The sequence below is a fragment of the Trachurus japonicus genome, chromosome 1 (assembly GCF_045865225.1).
Source record: "Trachurus japonicus isolate A0001 chromosome 1, Traja_1.0".
Lineage (NCBI taxonomy): Eukaryota > Metazoa > Chordata > Actinopteri > Carangiformes > Carangidae > Trachurus > Trachurus japonicus.
The window spans coordinates 26,828,613-26,845,755 of NC_140907.1; the positions used below are offsets into that span (position 1 = coordinate 26,828,613).

The following is a 17,143-nucleotide window of genomic DNA, read 5'->3' on the forward strand; positions in this document are numbered from 1 at the left end:
TCCTACTAAGTTGATAAATTATTGGATGAATATAAAGTCATTAAACTGCTGTCAGATAAATGTCAGATACTTCCCTCTGAAATGCAGTGGAGTAAAATATAAGAAATATCAGACCCTTGATTCAGTGCACATTCAGTCTAATAAAGGTGCCTTTGAGCGTGTTTATATTAAAGTATTGTACTGTTTTATTTAACCTTTATTTATACTGTACAGGTTATCTCATTGAGACATGGGGTCTCGTTTCCCAGAGAGACCTGTTTAGTAAAGAACGATAACGATTTATTCAGCATTTTGCTGTTGTAGCTTCATATTTTAGAGGTTTAATCTTATATTAATATCAAAACTAACCCAAGTTGTGGAGTAAAAGTGCAATGTTTTAAAGATGTTCATAATCTGCCTATTATATCCCCAATGAAACTCCTCAATAAAATGCCAGAAATGAATGGGGGAAAAAAATGCCAGTCATTATTTCTAGATGTATGGTGATGTGTTCAGGTGTCTGCTTTGTCATGCACCTGCCCCAGTATGAATGTCACATAAGACGTACACTTTAATGCTTAAAGAATAAGCAATCTTAGTTGAAATAGGCTATTACTTGCTGTGAAAATTGTCATTTTTAATTCGTAATGTATGTTAAGGGGGTTCAGTGATTTAAGCACCTTATTAGGCTATTTGGATGTTATAGTTGGGTGTGGTGAGTTCACTGTCATGTGCAACAAAAGGCATCAGGTCCTCAGAATAGCCTACTAGTGCAGGAAAGAGTAAACTCACCTTGGCCACCTCCTCCTCACCACTGGTTGCAGCCTTGTGATTGCACCAGTGGTCACAAGCTTCCCTGTGGCGCGCGCTACTGGGCACGTGAACGCGCCTGCTCCACCTGGCCCAATCACATACGAGGAAGCTCACAACAGCAACACCGCCACCGCCTGCTCCTCCTGCTCCTCTCGTCCTGCTGCCGCTGCTGCTGCTGGTAGTGGTGGTGTGTGTCTGTGTCTGGCTGTGTGTGTGTGAGTGTGTGTGTGTCGGTGGTTGTGCTGCTGCAGACCACCTGACGATATAACTTGAAACGCAACACAGATTTTCTCCTCTGAAAAGTATCTCCCACTAACTCAAACGGCGTCGGAGCGGATTACGTGTCCCGACGAGCCTGCTCATCCCTCCGGTAAGTCAAGCAGGACGGTGCCGCCGCATCATGCTGTGTCTGTCTGCCTGTGTGTGTGTGTGTGCGATGCTGTAACTCAGCTGTGAGAAGTGGAGTCTTTGCTTTATGTAGCTATACTGGACATTTTAAACCAAACAGCAAAGACCAATCCCCTTACTGGTGTTATCTGTCTGTGTGTGTGAGCCTGTAAGGTGACCACACAGTGTCCTGCAATGCAGTTCACGTCCAAAATTACATCACTGTGAAGATTTAGTGTATAGTTTTAGGCCTGGATCTGTTGCTTTACTGTATGATGGCAGAGTGAAAACAAAGGAAATGTCAGCTTCTTCTCTCTATCTCAAACCTGCCTTTACCTAAAGCTGATGATAATGTGTGTGCTGGACAGTGGACACTATCACATGTGCATTACCACACAAAAATGAAAGATTTTGTAACCTAATGTGTTAAATGTGCATAAAAATTAGTGTTTTTTAAAAGTCTGTCGACAAATTGTGATGGGGTGATATTAGTACAGGTCAAATAATGCCTATGAAAACTTATTTATATAGTTTTATAACACAGAAGCAAAGTTATGCCACGTTGGAGTTTGTTTTAATGAACACACAAATAATCGTATAGCCTATCCTTATAATTGTCATTTTGCAGTCCTGCTCTTTTTGCACGTGACTGTAGCCTATAGAGGTGCTGATGAATTGGCAGTTTACCTACTTGCATGATGAGGTTAATGTTGTATTTGTGCTGGATATAGTTTAAAAATATTTCAATATTTGAGCTGCATTAGGCTACATGTTTCAGTGTTTAGTTTTAAACTAATACTTTTCCTGATGCTTGATACAAACATGTTTCCCTACAAAACCCCTGTTTTTATCTGATAGCATAGTAAGAAAAAGTTGTCGAATTTAATCAACAAGCAGCCATACAAAAACAAAACTGGTGAAAACTGAGACTATTTTATCAGCTTGTGATCGTCAAATAAGATTAATGTGTTTAGATGTTAAATTCCAGCCCCGTATGTTGATGGACGTTATTTAATTTTACATTAAAGTGATTACAGGAGTTAGTCCCAGCGTTAATGCTGTGCTGGTTATAGTGGTTTCCTAACAGAACTAACTGCCCCGGCCCTTTTTTACTTCAGCATGTATGGCTTTATAACTCTGCCCCTCGGTTTTGTTCTGCACCTCAGACCCCGGCTTCCTTGGCTTTTGTACACTATTATCCATGCTGAGATGAATTAGAGGGCAATCCATTCAAAGTGTATAGGGAACAATACCCCTGTGGAAAAGAAAAAAAAAAAAGGGGTTTCTCCCCGGGTCGGGTCAAGGGGGAGGGCGGTGTCACCCCCGGTTGCTGTGGAGGCAGAGAGTAACATGGAAAACTCAATTCTCTGACGTCACTGCGAGGAGGAAGATATCGGGGGGCTTGATTTATTTGTGTGGGAGCAAGGAGGAGCTCAATGGCTGCTGGCAAACTTGGGTCAACTCAAGAGTTCTTTATTGCCTCCAAATCTGTCCCTGTCTTATAAATTCAATCCCGACCTGCAATGAAGAATGGAGAAAAGATAAAAGATGGCGATGAAGCAGAGAATTAAACTGTCTGTAGTTGCATGCCTGTCTCCTATATGTCACGCCCCCAACTCCCACTCCCAACCCCTGTGTTACCACCCTGATCCCTCAGCTATAAACCCACTGACTGAGGAAAACAACATTCAACACATTTGAATGTTTAGAAAAAGACAAAGCAAAGAAATGTTTTCTGCAGGGAGGAGAAAAAAAAGGATTAACAAACTAATAACTCTATATCCATAACACGTGGTGCCTTATAAACATTGTTTTGGGGGGATTTATGTACATAGTTCACTGGCAGAGTCACAGTCTGTAATGATCCTGTAAGTAGTGTTTCGCAGGTATTAAGGTCTCCTCTAATGAAGCCTGCTCTGTCACTGTGCCCTTGGGCAAACACTTTTTCCCCCGCTGCCATGTAAACATGTTTGCATTCCCCTCCATGTTTTCCTGCTGGTGTCTCCATGGTGACCCGCACGAGCACCTGCTTTATTTGTCACCTTTGTGTATGATAACAAACTGCTGCTCCTCACTACCAATCCTCAGGCTCTGTCGCTTTTAAGGAATTGGTTGGTGATTAACCCGGTTTTAAAACGTATACATACACACAATGCAAAAAAAAAGAGGAAAAAAAGAAAAAGAAAAAGGTGGCAGAGTGAGATTTGCCTGAAGCCGATCTCTCGCACCGAGGCTCAGATTGCTGAAGCAACAATTGGAGCTCAGAGGCAGAGGTAATAGAGTCGCAGTGGGCTGCTACAGGCCAGACACTGATCACCAGAACAAACAGGAGAAGATTCAAAGCTCTTGTTTTTGATCTGCAGACCAAGGCAGTGTCATCACCCGGCTGCCTCAGAGGGGTCCGTTTCGCCTGGTTTACTTTTACATCTTTGTCATTTTTTTTTTATGATTATGAGATTCAGTTTTTGCTCCGTAATCTGACGTGTAATGTGCGGCTGAAGTATGTTTGAAGATGCTGTGTCATGGCTCGGCACGGTCACACTCCTATTAGGAGGAAGCAGTTTGGATAATATCCTCTATGATGTTATTTGTTATCTGATATCAGTGAAGTGAAGCTTCCAACTGCGGGGTACTAACTTTTTTTGTTATGTCAGTATCCAGTACATCACCACCACATCCCTAAAGCCTAATAAAGGCTGCAACTAATGTTTATTTCATTATCAATGAACCCCTTTTTTATCAGCTGATTGTTTTTGTACAACCCACAGTCCAAATCTTGAAGATACAAAGAAACACAGGACAGAGAAAAGCCGAAAATCCTCACATGCTTTGCAGTGTTTTCCCCCACAATACACAGCTGAAATGATTAATCAGTCATATAAAGGTTGTTGTCAACTAATTATCTGTTGATTAGCTAATCAGTTAATCCGTTAAGCTTTTCAGCAGCCATGGAAATGCTCCTTGAATTGAGGCTGGTTTGTCATTATATCAAGATTAATGTGTGTCAGTGCAGATTTCCTCGTCTAATTGCTGACACAGAATGTGGCTCAAAAAAATGACCTGCTGCTGCTTATCAACAAAATCTTAACCAGTTAGGACGCTCAAAACATTTTTCTGCTCAGTCAGTCATAAGGAGGATAAACAGATTCCTTAGTTTGTTTGAATCATGCAGATTATATATCCAGGTGAATTCCCTCCTCAGTTACAGGTTTGCCCTCGAGGCGTGATGTAACCTGTGCTGCAGCTGAGACGGTCGTTCATATTAGTCTTAGCTGAAGCCTTTGTCAAACAGTCATTGACGGAGCAGGCTCGCGTGCGCTGCAAAACCGCCAGCTTTAATCTTTAAAATGAGAAATCCTCGTTTCAGACACAGGCTGTTATTAGCAGATTTATGCCAAGCCAGGGGGATACTGTATGTTGTGTTGGGGGCAACTGCATCTGCACTACACCGTCTTTACAAAATCCCTCCTTCGCTGACGCTGCAGGTGTTTGGGTTACAAACCCATTGCACAGTGAAGGGACTGCGGCCGCAGTTTGCTCAGTTTTGGTGTTCGCAGTCTGTTTATTTCAGTAATTATTGATCTCCATTACAGGCTGTCCTTCAGCATGAAACAACAACATCTGTTATATTGCACAGTGACCCTATGATTCAGAGCTGATGTGAGCTACAGTAGGATTTGTGATGGTGTTGGCAGCTTTGTTAATCTCTAGCTTCTATTTCCAGCATGTCATGAATCATCAATAATTTCCCCCCAGTTTTTATCAGTAAGTAATTTTGCACTTGCAAAGGCTTCTTATTATATAAAAACGCTTGGTTCGGCATAATTGTTGCCTCAGCAGTCTGCAGAGTGTCACACATTATTTCTCTGCGCATCAGAGAGTATGGAAGCAGAGGATTTTAATGTACAATGCTGAGAATGTAATTAGAGAGGAGGTTGGTTTGGTAGATAGAAGACACACACACAGCAGCAAACACAGTCTTCCTCTTACAAATGAAAAGTTAAATTCATAATCAATAACATAGATCCTCTCTCAGTGGCTCTGCTGCTGCTGCTGCTGCTGCTGCCTTGTTTGCAGCTCACGGCAGCTAATGTTAGCATCTATCAGCAAAAGCTCAGATAACTATTATCATGTAACCCACATCACTGAGTCAGGACACTTATTTATTTGTGTTACTGGTACTGGTCTGTATTTTAGCCTTTGCTGACATCGCTAAATTGTCGCTAAAGTTGAGCAGAAAGTTACAGTCTCCCTTTAAAACGATAGATTCGTACTAGTGTCAAAACTACAGTCATGTCATTGGACTATATGGAAATTGAAATATCAGATATTAACTTGGTTTTTGAAAGAGTGATGTCTGAAGTCTCATATTAACTTCAGATATATTTTTGACATGGAAGTAGTAGACCGTGTATTTGGCTCCTATCACTTACACTGAAAGTACAGTATACAGTTCCTCAATTGGCCGGTATAACCAGGAGGAATGATTACACCAAGAAACCTTTTACCTTTAGACAGACTGTGAACCTTAATAAAATATTAGCACCATCACTCCACCTCTGAAACCTGGTGTTAAATACATATTATCATAGCAGCTGAAACATGTTATACATGCTATTGGTGAAGCACGTTTTGGACTTTGACAGCACCATTATTTCCAGGAAATCCAGTCTACAGCTGATTTCTCTGCCTCGTTAGACAGGGCTGAGGGTAAAGCAGCAGAACACAATGTCAAAATTATTTGACATGATCATTAATCAGAACGTTAAGTGTCCCAAATATCCCACTTAGTGTTTTTGTAAGGTCCAGACTGTAGCCTACTACATAACCCAGAAACCCACATTTCTCTCATAAGACCCTGAGGATAAATCTCTGGTTCAGTCCTGCTGGTTGTACAAAGTAAGAGACAAGTTGGCAAATTTTTTGACAGTTTTCTGCCAGCAAAAAAAAGTCTTCATTGTTGTTCATCTATTGACAGAGAAAACACCTACTAAGCAGCAGTAGATTGACAATATGACGTACGAATCATCCCATTCTTCTCTATCAATCACAGAACAACAACATAAGCTGCTAATTGAGCTGTTGTTACAGCTTTTTGAATTATAAAAGACATCACTGCCACCTCCAGCCTCTCACGCTGAATAGGACTGTGATGCAGGGAGAGATGGATGGGAGATTGCGGGGCTATTTATAGCAACGGTTTGTGAATTGCAGGCCAATTTTGAGTCACAGTCGAGTAACACCGGGGACAGTTTTTAGGTGGATTTAATTGCCATGGTGAACATCGAGCAAGACGCCAACTGGGTTTCAATCAATTTAAGAGGACACAGCACTGCTGACGTTTCGAAGATGCTGTTTGCAGCGGACCTTCAAGGAATATTCATCTGATTTCTTGTGTCCCATGCGTCAGCACGGTTGCATAACCAGATGTCAAGAAGGAGACAAAGACCGAGTGCATCCTCCGCTGACCTGCAGCAGATAAACTTTTGATTAGAAAGAGCAAAGTTTGTGCCAGTGTTTCAGGTCTAGTTTCACATGGCATGAGGTGCTGTGAACTGTACCTTGGCCTCGTTAGGAATTCATTCCTCTCTCTCCAGACAAAAAAACACCATGCAATAATCTCCTTAAAACCGATTCTGCAGATTGAAGAATGAAGAAACTGTTTCTGTTCTGCTTGAGCCGCGTTAATCCTCAGGGCAGAGCCCTACTGTATCACACACGGCTGTTTGTTTTGGAGGCTGGCAACTTGTACGTGCAGCGAATTTGTCACCCTAAATTAGGCTGATGTAGCCTAATTCACTCTGCAACTATATTTTGAAGTTTATTGTCACGGGCAGTACTGTTTTAATCATCAAATACTGGTCTCTGGCTTCTTCTACTGTGGATTGAATTAGGGATGGACGAGATAAAAGAGCACAGGAGGAGCAGAGCTGTGTCATGAACTCACACAACCTTTGAACAAAAAAGTTTAGAGATAAGCAGAGACGTTGGGGTGAGTGGAGGGAATACAGGATTGATGAGGATTATCTGATTTGACAGCTTGTGCATTAACATGTTCATTGATGTAGCTGCTCATCCGGAGTCCACATCTTGATCGCTTTGTATGGAGGGACCAGGGCTGAAGGCGTTGAGCATTTTAACGCCATTGATCCGGCAAAGGTGATTATCACATGAGCTAATTAAGCAAGAGCAAAGAGCAAGTTAACAGCAATTTGTGTGAAATGGCCACCCAGCAGAAAACGTGTCCTTTAAAGACTTCAGAGGGAGAATCCATAAGTTATGTTTCTTTTTTCCAATTGTGTGTAGACCCTCAGTTCAGATCCAATACCAACCAAAACCACTAAGTTTACACAGGTGACTCTGGGTCAGCGTCCCTGAGTGGCTATCTGCTCAGGAGGACAGCCGCATGCAGTTCGGTTTGGGAGAGAGTTTACTTTATTCATGTGGGATATGAATAATTTATTCAGCCAGGTTCTGCCAGGGTTCAGTCAGAAAACACCGTCATGAAGGTACCAAGCGCTCAGTCTTTGAAAATATTTGATAAATCCAGGATTTTCCTCAATAATAGGTTTCCTTGTCCTCGGTGTTTCCCAACCAGAGGCGACGTTTTCCCTGTGTGTTTCGTTACGGCTTTCTTGCTGCTCATTTGTGTATTACACAACCACCGGCACACGGTGATAAATAGCCTGCAGTTCACCGCATATTTTTGCCCGGGATAGCACAAACTTTGAGATGTGAGATTTATATGAAGTTGTCAAACAGATCCTATCAGTTTTTTTGACATACACCCCATTTGACATGGAGACATTTTGTTGGGAGGCTTAATGTGATTTACGTAACAGGCCTGAGTTATATGGATTGAATACATTAGTGACCCTGCTGCAGTCTGTCACCTTGTGCTGCTGAATGAGTGATGAACTGCAGCAGTCCCTGTGCTGTTGCCAAGTGCTGCTGTACAGTAAACGCTTGCCACTGTTTGCTACACGCACCTAAAAGGTGTCATTTCATTTCCCCTGTGTGTGTGAACAGAAAATTTTTGGCAGCACCACTCCTTTGTCTTTGGTGTCGGCGGGGCAGTTGTAGCCCGGGCAGCGTGTATCTGTGTGTGTTTTTTCTGAGATCATGCTCAGCTCCTTTGTGTTTCCTCTCCATTGTAAACAAGACATGGAAATTGAAGAGATAAGCTGCTGCTGTGAAGAGGGTTCCCAAATGGACACAAAGTCCTTTTTATCCAGTGAGTCCCACAGACCACAGAGCTGCTGCATGATACAGAAACATTTAATCTAGTTTGATTATAATTCTTTGATCAATTCAATCAGTTTCTAGACACAAAAGCCCTCAAATAGCAGCCGTTTGGATATTATTCCCTTTGTGACCTCCCTGTGTGTGGACCTACACTGGTGTTGGTGTTGGTGGTGTCGGGGTGAAGCATTAAGCAGTTTTTAGTCTCTGAGCTGCTTGGCAGTCAAACCCACAGACAAATCCACTGAAGCTTCAGGGTGATCACAACTTTAACTTATGCTGCTTTAGTATTTAGCATGCCCACCCACATTTTCTAATCAGCACTGGAGTTTTGCATAAACCAATAATACTTAGAGAAATTGAAATGCTGATGTGATGACGGCAATATATGAAAGGTCAGGCGATCAAAGATATCACATTTTATTTTATAAGGATCATCAATATCTCCATAAAATTTCAGGGCAGTTCATCCAATAGTTGTCAAGATATTTGACTCTGAACCACAAAGCACATGTTGACAATTGTTTTGGTTATTTCTTCAATGGGAAACCTGAATATCTGAAAGATTTTACCAGCTTTACGACCATGTGATTTGCTGCCATGGCTAATAATGGTTCCAGCTTTTTAGATGTCTACAGTCTAAAATCACAAATCTGCCTCAGGAAGTTTTATAAATTTTGACAACGTTTCTAAATCCGTTTCAAGATCCTCTCTCCATATACCCTCAGTTTCAATTAGAAGAAGATGCTGAGGGGTCCCTCCTCCATGATGGACCAACAGGAACTAGATGTTGTACATTTTGTTTTATACGTGGAGCACAAATAATCCGACTGGCGATGGATTTTCATATAATTGCGACTGATAGAGTTCACCTTTGAATGGTCCAAAACACATGCTATAAAACATCCAAATACCTCCATACTGCTCGTCCGTACTGACCCAAGTGTCTTGAAACCGTGACATGAAAAAGTTATTCGGAAAAAAATAATTTAATCTCTGTTTTTAGCTTGTTGTAGTAGTAGCTCCCACTGGCTGTGCGAAATTTGGTGCGAGATGTTCTTCCATGTTTACTTCATACATCCAATAGTTTACAACGACGAACGAACATCTTGCAGCAAATCTCGCGCATGCGCACAAACATCAACAGAGCCACTGGGAGCTACTGCTACAACAAGGCTAAAAACAGAGATCAAATTCATTTTTTCCACGCAACTTTTTCATGTGGCGGCTTCAGGACACTTGGGTCAGTACGGACGAGCAGTATGGAGGTATTTGGATGTTTCATAGTGTGTGTTTTGGACGATTCAAAAGTGAACTCTATCCGCCGCCATTATATGAAAATCCGTTGCCAGCCGGACCCCCCCTGGAACTCCAAAAGCGTTTTGATGACTCTGAAAGTTCTCCAAACCCTTACTTGGTATGACGGTGAGCAGAAAATTGGTGAATTCTCGATTTTGGGTGAAGTATCCCTTTAATATCACCAATAATATCACCTTTTTTAAAGTTGGACTGCCAGAACAAGAAGACATAATCCTTTCAGAAATCATAGTTGCAGACTCAAAGTCATGAGTGGAAAAAAAAGTGTCAGTGCCTCTGAAACCCCGTCACTACCTGTCCACTCTTCACCGCTGTTTGAGACGAGTTGGGATCAAGGTGGTCGCAGGGATCAAAAACAAACAGGTCTGACAGCGACACCCCGCCGAGCCTTACGCAAAACCGCTCTCTGCTAACGAGCGTTCCCATGGTGACGATGATGGAGCAGGATCGGCCAAATCCCCGTGAACGCGCCTCTTTGCCCCTACGGTGTTGAGTGAAAGACCTCGGCTCCGCGGGGGCTTCAGTGTCCCTCAGGAAATTGAACTGGAAGTTAGCAACAGGGGATTATTTTAGCGGGCGGTGGCGCCTTGACCTTCAGCATTACAAATTTGTGACTTAAAGTGGATTGTGTTTGTTTTAGACTTGATGGCTCCCTGGAAACTTGTTGACAGTTACCTCCGGTTTAAATCCTTCCCAGTTTTGCAGAGTGGATTTTTTTTTTATAGAACAAGAAAAGGAAGAAAAAGAAAATCCTGCACACAGCCAGAGGTCTCTGTCTATCACCTTTTGTCTGTTATGAAACCAACAGCGGATGACGTGAAAGTTTCGGGCCAGAACAGCTGCAGTGCTCCCTGTCGTCTCCACATCTACAGAAAGGACTTCTTATTTGGTGCTTTTGGACACAGACATTTCCCGTTAGTGTTTTATTGGTTTGAGATCTCCTGACTGTTACCTTATCATTGCCATTCACAACAAACCATTCAATGACACTTTATCTTGTATGAAAGCTTTTTCTGAAACTCATTTATAGAGATTTCTCCCAGAGTGTTTACTTAAGGGCAGGAAGGAAGCTGCTGGACCTTATAATCAGCATTTTAATCAGTGACATTATTATTATTACACAGAACGGTGGTTCCCAACAATTGTTACCTCTGAGGCCTTGAAATGAAGCTCATACAGGTTTCAGTTTACAAGCTGACTAGCTGATTCAGGGGGATTTTTACTTTTTTGACAAATGTTCAGAAGCCAGGAGAATAAAACAAAACAAAAAAATAGTATTGCATATATAGTTTCTCTACACTTCTATTCTGTTAATTATGGCACAGCTTCTAAGATCAGAGGTCTTCAGATTAACAGCTTTAGACCTGACAACAGACTAACCTGAAATAAACGTGCATTAACTAATTGGGGGGGGAAATATAATCAAAAAGGGATTTGAGGACTGTCTGAAATAAACCTGGTGAGGATAATAACACTCAGCCCAAACAATGACAGAGCAACACTTCCATCATCTTTGTAAGACATGCATGCAACCAAAGAGCTGTTTACAAGTTTCTTATTGACATTGTCTCTAAATTTCTTCATTGCACAAAATCCAGCAATTTTGCCTGAATGAGTGAAAGTTCGCATTGTGCGTCTCTCTTCAGTTGAAGTCTGTTAAAGAAAAAATGCCAACTCATTGATTTCAGATTCTCAGATATGATTATTTTCCATTTTTGCACTTGACTACGACAGTAAACTAGATATTTTTCCTCTTAAACTGCAGGTTTGACAATGTCATGATCACATTTCTGAGAGACTTTGTAGACCAAATGATAAACTGAAGAAAGTCATGGTACTGATACAAATTTGTTTCCCACAACAATACCCAGACCCACCCTGACCTGGATCCTGGGTGGGGTCTCAGTTAGGACCTGAGTGAGCCTGTCAGCCCTCTTCTAAAGATTTATTGGGGCAACGCTTCGGCAGCGGCCCCACCCCCATGTCTGTAGAAAACCGTTTCTTTCTTCATGTTAACTTTGACCTTTGTTGACTTAGGATGTGTAAGGGTGGGGTATTCCCTGTCAGTAATGAGGACTGATTGAAGTGGGAATGCCTCGGGGGCGACAACAGGTGGAGCTTCAGATGAATCTGTCTGTGTTCATTCATGGCAGCAGGTGGATGTGTGGAATCTGGAAGTAGTGTCTCTGCTTTCTGGCCCTCGGGGCTTCTCTGTATCGTGTTACTGACAGATGTGGGATGTTTCTCTGTAAATCATGTTCGACTGTCGGTTAGAGCTTTGACGGTTGGTTTTGTCTCTTCATTTAGTCTAAAATGTGATGATGAATATGACATGAAGCTCAAATCAGTCACTGTCTTCAGCTTCTTCAGAGAGACAGGTTTAAATGTGCATTGGTCCTGCAGCGTGCAAACAGCAAGAGACCTATTTTACTGCAGTTAAAGCGCAGATATGTAAACTGTTGGATGTACAGTACTTGCACATTAGGTTTTAAAGGATTAGTTTGACATTTGGGGAAATGTACTGAAGCGTTTTCTTGCTGGGAGTTAGTGAACATCGATACCACTTTCGTTGCTGTGTACAAAATTAACCTACCTCAAAAGTTAGATAGTTTAGCCATAGAAACAGATAGCTTGTTATAGACTATCTTAATTAAAACAATGTTTAATTTGTACAAAAAGTGAAGCATTAGCCTAGATGAACATTTTGTGCTTCAAATGGATCCAGCTGGTTTATGCTATGCTTATCATTTCCTGGTTGTGCATATTGTATTGTATTTTATTTTTTAAATGAAAATTGATGTTCACTACACTTTCATCATGTCTGATCAATTAATATGAAGCTAAAGCCAGAAGAGATAGGAGCCAGCTTAGCTCTCTCCAAAGCTAATGACAATATTTTCACATAAAGATGTAACTTTTGTATAAAAGTAACCCCTACTGCATTACATTTATAGGCATTTCTTTGTGATTTAACCCTATTAGGCCCAATATCTTGTACAAACTAAGTTGATAATGTTGATTTTGTCAGCATTAGCTTCCCTCCATTTCTGGCCTTTGTGCCAAACTAAGCTTAACTCAGTTTACAGACTCACATCTCTGACAAAAACATTTTCAAAGTAAACAATTGAGCTATTCAGAGATTTAAAAGCAAGAAGTGAGGTTGCAGACGGTTTTAACCCTTCCACATTTTTAGCAGCACAGGAGGGGAGATGACTCGGCGTGAGGTCAGATGTTCTCGCTGTGTCATGAATTAGACATGAGAGACGGTGTGGTCCGGCTCTGAGGACGGGACAGCTGAGTGTGCAGGCTGATGCTGGCAACATGAGGCCGTTAGTGACGTCCCCCTCATTTATTAGTAATAGACTCTGGGGTTCAGGTGGACAAGGCTGCTAACTAATGGGAGGATTACCACTCGGATGTTACAAAGTTGTATAAGAGGCAGTAAGTAGATTCTAGAAATCAGCATTAAGTGGCCACTTGTGTAAAGTTTGAAAGTAATAATTATTATTTTCTTCTACAAGAACAAATCCTACAGATAATAACAAAATACCCCGACTGATCTTGACTCTAATTATCCACCCCTGAAACCAAAACCAAATTCCTTGCCTGGTGCTTAATGTACCATCACCCCCATTACAACCACGTGTCAGATTTATCTCCCTTTGTTTTTGCCAGAACCTCTTTTCATTTCTTTGTTGGGATGCAGAGGAGTATCAGATCGCTATAACCATGTCCACTCGGGCAGTGAGTGATGTGTTGTCGTGAAACACAACCAGTTTCCCTCCAACTGAGAGCTGCAGAGTACAACCAGCCGTTGATTTCACAAAGGGAGGGAGAGAGCGAGGGCTGCGTGGGGGGGAGGGGGGCACTTATTTGTTCCCCTTCTTGTCTGTCTGGGTTTTCCTGGACATGTTCATGCTTTTCCAGCATCCATCAAAATCATCAATAACCACTTATGTGTTTAATAAATTATGCTCTGTCTGGATGCTGTTAATAAATTAATGTGGTCTGGATGTTGAAGAGATTGTCCAGTGACTCACTGGAAACAGTTCAAAGGTTTGATCTTATAAAATGTAAAGATACCAGTTAGCAGTAAAACCCCAATATACTCCAAGTAGCTCAGGGTCGTTAAATCTGCTTATTGTCAGGTATTGTAGGGCTGCAGTGATAAGTTGATCACTCACTAGAAAGGAAAATTAATCAACTCTCAAACAGATAAATGAAAATTTGCTACTTTTTTGTGATTTCACTGTTTTATTTATCAGTAAATCAAGAAAATAATCATCAGAGTAATTGATAAAGTAATCATCAAATGCAGTGTTAAAATGCTGATAACAGAAGTTCAACATCTGTGAAGCTCTAGCATACTAATCCCCACTCTGTAACTCTACACACTCTGATCAGCGAGTGCTCTCTTACAGTCTGCAGTGAAAACAGGACTTGATTCATTCATTCTAAGGTGCAAACTTTGATTTGTGTTACCAGGTTTGGAAAAGAAAGTCTTTGTTTAAAGGCACTGTAGAGTATTCAAATGCCTTGCAGTCCTTGAAAGCATCATGCAGCTTTCAAATGACACATTTCAGTCCAGCAGAGTAACAGCTGGATCTACAAGGCTGAGCAGCAGCATGTTGTTTGTGTAACGTCTCATAAATGTGTTTTCAGCTGCGTTGGCTGGATTTGCAGTTGTACTCTTTTCCTAGATCACCTTGACAAAAATTTGCCTAATCTTAACTTTCTTTCTTTTTTCTGGTGCACTGTGGTGTCATTGGTGTTGCTATGTGACAAGCTCTTCCCTATAGCAACAAATGATGCTGATCTGAATACACATGAGACTGCTGGCTGTTTTTCATAAAGCTACAGTCAAGAGTTGATTCATCTTACTAGAGTCCATCAAGGAATTAAATGAATGGAAATTATTATATCATCATTGGAGAGTCAACAGGTGATTAATTGAACTTAATTAAAAGTAATAACAGATTATTATCTAATATGTAGCAGCGGCTTTATTGAGAATTTATTCAATTTACTTCAGTTTAGTGTGATGTGTGCATTCGTCTGTCTGATGTAAAACCACCAGAGAACAACTTAACTATACAGCACATGACATTTTTAAGTGACACTTTTATGTGGAAGTCCCTTTATCGTCTTAATCTGCAATTTCCATACTTTTCCTTGTTGGACCGTCCGCTGCATGAGAGCTGTTTAAGACTGAAAATGACACCAAAGTGTGTAACAGAAGCTAAGCTGTAGGCTACATGTAATGTCTCTGACCATTATCCACCCCAGAGCCCAACTTCAAAAGCCCTTCAAACATTGGAAAAAAAAAAAAAGGATTTGCCATTTCTCTTATTGTGAGCCCCTTTGACTGGGTCCCCCCTTTTCTTTTGATCTGTCACACCCTTTAATTTCTCCTAATTTCAGATTGTCCATGACAGTATGCATGACTACCTCTGTGTAATCCTGTCCTGTGTTGTTTTTGTTGCTCTTCCAGTTTCGTAGCCGTCGTCGTCGTCGCCGCCCGCCCTCTTCCCCCCCGGGAGGTAACCTTCAAAGGCTCCGCTCAGCACGATGGATGACCAGCTGAGTGATGGAGATGGACAGAATCAAAGGACACGCTCCCTTCATTGTGACTAGATGAAGGGACACCTCTCCTTCCTCCAGCAGCGAGGGGACGGCGCCGGAGCATTTTGATGTTGCTGAGACTGAACAGATGCGTCTAAAAGGAAATACATTTGTATTTTGAATGTCTTTTTTTTCTTTTTTATCACACAAGACGGAAATACTGATCAGATATAATAATCAGTTTGTGTCACACTCAGCATAGAGCTCATATGCTGACTGCTCGTCCCTGTGATGCTTGTTATGAGTTGTCCATCCACAACCAATGAGCCAGAGAGCTGCAGCAGCGAGGGGAGCAGCTGCACCACCACTTCCTCCGTCACAACCTCCGACCCGTCCTCTATGTCCGGACACTCCGCTCTACCTTCCCTCAGTGTCGCCCCTGACACCTCCAAACATGGAGCCCCTCCTCCTCCCCCGCTGCCGCCCCCTCCCCCGGTGGCTCCCCCTCCTCCGCCACCGCTGGCGTTCACGTCCACCACCAACCACAACGGGAGGAAGAAGCGCCGCGTCCGCAGCTTCTTCTGGAAGCCCATCCCGGAGGAGAAGGTGCGCGGGAAGCCCAACATCTGGACGCTGGCGGTGCGGCAGCAGCAGTACCAGATCGACGTCCGCTCCGTGGAGGAGCTGTTCGGGCAGCAGGAGGAGGCGCTGACCGGCGTGCGTGGGGCTGTGCCGACCACCGGGACCGCAGCCCGCGTGTCCCGATCACGCTCATTCAAGGAGAGCAGCAAGGATGAGGTGAGTGAGTGTGATGTAACACTGACACCTGCAACAGGTGATGGAGCGTAGAGGGATTATTCCTTCCTCCCTTCTGTGGCCTGGAAAGTCTCTATATTTAAACTGAGAGGACCTGCAAATACAACCTCTCTAGAGATTGGTGTGATTTCCTCTATTTTAAATCAGACAGGAGAAGATCAGAGGATCCAAAGCTGCTTTTGTTGGCTTTTTACGCACTTAATCTGGTGAAAACATCTCATGATTTACATTTTATAAACAACTTTATCTGGTGTATGAATAAGTGTCCGGTAAGAATAGATGCTCCATTCAGAGCACCACAAAATAGAGACCAGTTATTGAATGAAAAGCTTTGAAAACGTCATCTAAATATGGGAAAAATAATCATTTTTTTCATTATTATGTTGTTGACATCCAAACTAGTTATAGATTCATTTTAAAAAACATAATTACAAGTATAAGTATTCTTGGTTTACAAAAGTACAAACACAGCATTGCGTCCAATTTCTCTAATATGAAGTGCACTGCCCACCCAACCCACTTGCCCACCAGACATATGTCACTGAGAAAAAGGGGACGACATAAATTTTATTGAATTAGATTCTCTGTCTCCATTTTTACGCAAACTTCAAGAATGGCTGCCAAGTTGCATAAAATTTTAGAGCAGACACTTGGACAGAGTGTCTTATCTCCACTAGTGTGAAATATTGCATAACCTCTTTGATCTAATGGGAATACACAGGGGGCACAGAGTGTTTCCACCTGAGTAGTATATGAGCCACTTGTCCAACAGGTTTTCCAGCCGTAATGATGGGAATGGAAACCTCTTTGTCTCCCAGTTTTCAAAATTAAATCAGATTTTTCTATTAGGTTGACATGGCAGAGCTCAGATTCACTAAATTAACAGACCTCAAGTCTTGACGCCATCAAGCCTCTTAACCTACAATGTTTTTCCAAACATGTACAAGATGCACTTGTCACCTCAGGACAGATTCAAAAAGTCCAGGAATCACAATCACACAAAGCTGCAGCACATACAGTAACTCTC

General features: G+C 42.0%; 1 protein-coding gene across 2 annotated transcripts in view; it reads left to right on the forward strand.

The window, feature by feature from the left end:
* The first annotated feature begins 1,004 nt into the window (after nucleotides 1-1,004).
* fhdc1 (FH2 domain containing 1) overlaps nucleotides 1,005-17,143 on the forward strand; it is a 33,607-nt gene continuing 17,468 nt past the window's right edge. The window contains exons 1-2 of one of the 2 annotated variants that reach the window (XM_085783082.1): nucleotides 1,005-1,162; nucleotides 15,230-16,098. In XM_085783082.1, coding sequence (XP_085639208.1) covers nucleotides 15,592-16,098 — 507 coding nt within the window. In that variant the 5' untranslated portion in view covers nucleotides 1,005-1,162; nucleotides 15,230-15,591. The remainder of the gene's footprint in view (nucleotides 1,163-15,229; nucleotides 16,099-17,143) is intronic. The other variant, XM_085783088.1, reaches the window with a different exon arrangement.